General features: G+C 58.3%; 1 protein-coding gene across 1 annotated transcript; it reads right to left on the bottom strand.

Annotated features, from left to right (window-relative positions):
* Positions 1-177: 177 nt before the first annotated feature.
* Positions 178-534, bottom strand: KVP18_001747 (uncharacterized protein; the record flags this gene model as incomplete). The annotated part of the gene is made up of 1 exon (XM_067952045.1): positions 178-534. The coding sequence occupies one exon, from the start codon at positions 532-534 to the stop codon at positions 178-180; it is 357 nt and encodes a 118-aa protein (XP_067806196.1).
* Between the last annotated feature and the right edge of the window lie 228 nt (positions 535-762).

The following is a 762-nucleotide window of genomic DNA, read 5'->3' as shown; positions in this document are numbered from 1 at the left end:
TACGCCACACTGACGAATTTTTACACGCTTACGCTTACGCATGGTGGCGGAAAACGAGATCATGAGTCAGGGTGACGATAAGACCTTAAGTGCGTGTGTAAAACAACTGTTTGTTAACGAAAAGAACATATGCCTTGTGTATGAGTGTGGGCCGACTTGAGTCAGTAACAACTTCGGCTAGTGCGGGTCTTCCATTACCGCACAGCTCCCCCTCTCAGACCGAACTACCGAAGTTGGCCGCTTGGCTGGGCGAGACATGGCCGCTGATGACCGCTTGCGAGGGTCGAGGGGCGTGGTAGAGGAGATTTCCTCATCGAACTGGGCTTCGAGGGCCGAAAGGTCTTTTGGGTCCATCCCTTTAACCGAAGGGCTGGACCCGAGCCAGTCGCGCCACTCGTCGCGTTGAATTTGACAGAGGGGAGGCTCCACGAATGTGACATCTTGGACGTGGACCTCCCGCAGTTCGCGAGTCAGAAGGCTCTTCACAGTCGCCGCGCGTTCATTCTTGGCGACAGTGATCACTCGATAGGGCATAGTCCACTTGGTAGAGGACTTAGGATGACCCCGAGCCAGGGGAGTAGTGCGGAGGAGCACCAGCTGCCCCAGGCGGAAGGACGTCGGGATCCTCTGGTTCACGTTACGCCGGGCCAGCTCCCGGTCGCGTCGTTGCGAGCCCGTCCTTGTACTTCGAGGCGGGTGACCTGTAGGAGACGGAGTCGCTCGGCGAGTCCCGGAGGTTCCCGAGAGAGTCGCCAGTCGCGC

This window comes from the organism of the source record quoted next, assembly GCF_019968955.1.
Source record: "MAG: Porospora cf. gigantea A chromosome Unknown PgA_NODE_8113_length_1423_cov_1582.17, whole genome shotgun sequence".
Lineage (NCBI taxonomy): Eukaryota > Apicomplexa > Conoidasida > Eugregarinorida > Porosporidae > Porospora > Porospora cf. gigantea A.
The sequence above is the reverse complement of the archived record's forward strand: the minus strand, read 5'-3'. Positions and strand labels throughout refer to the sequence as shown.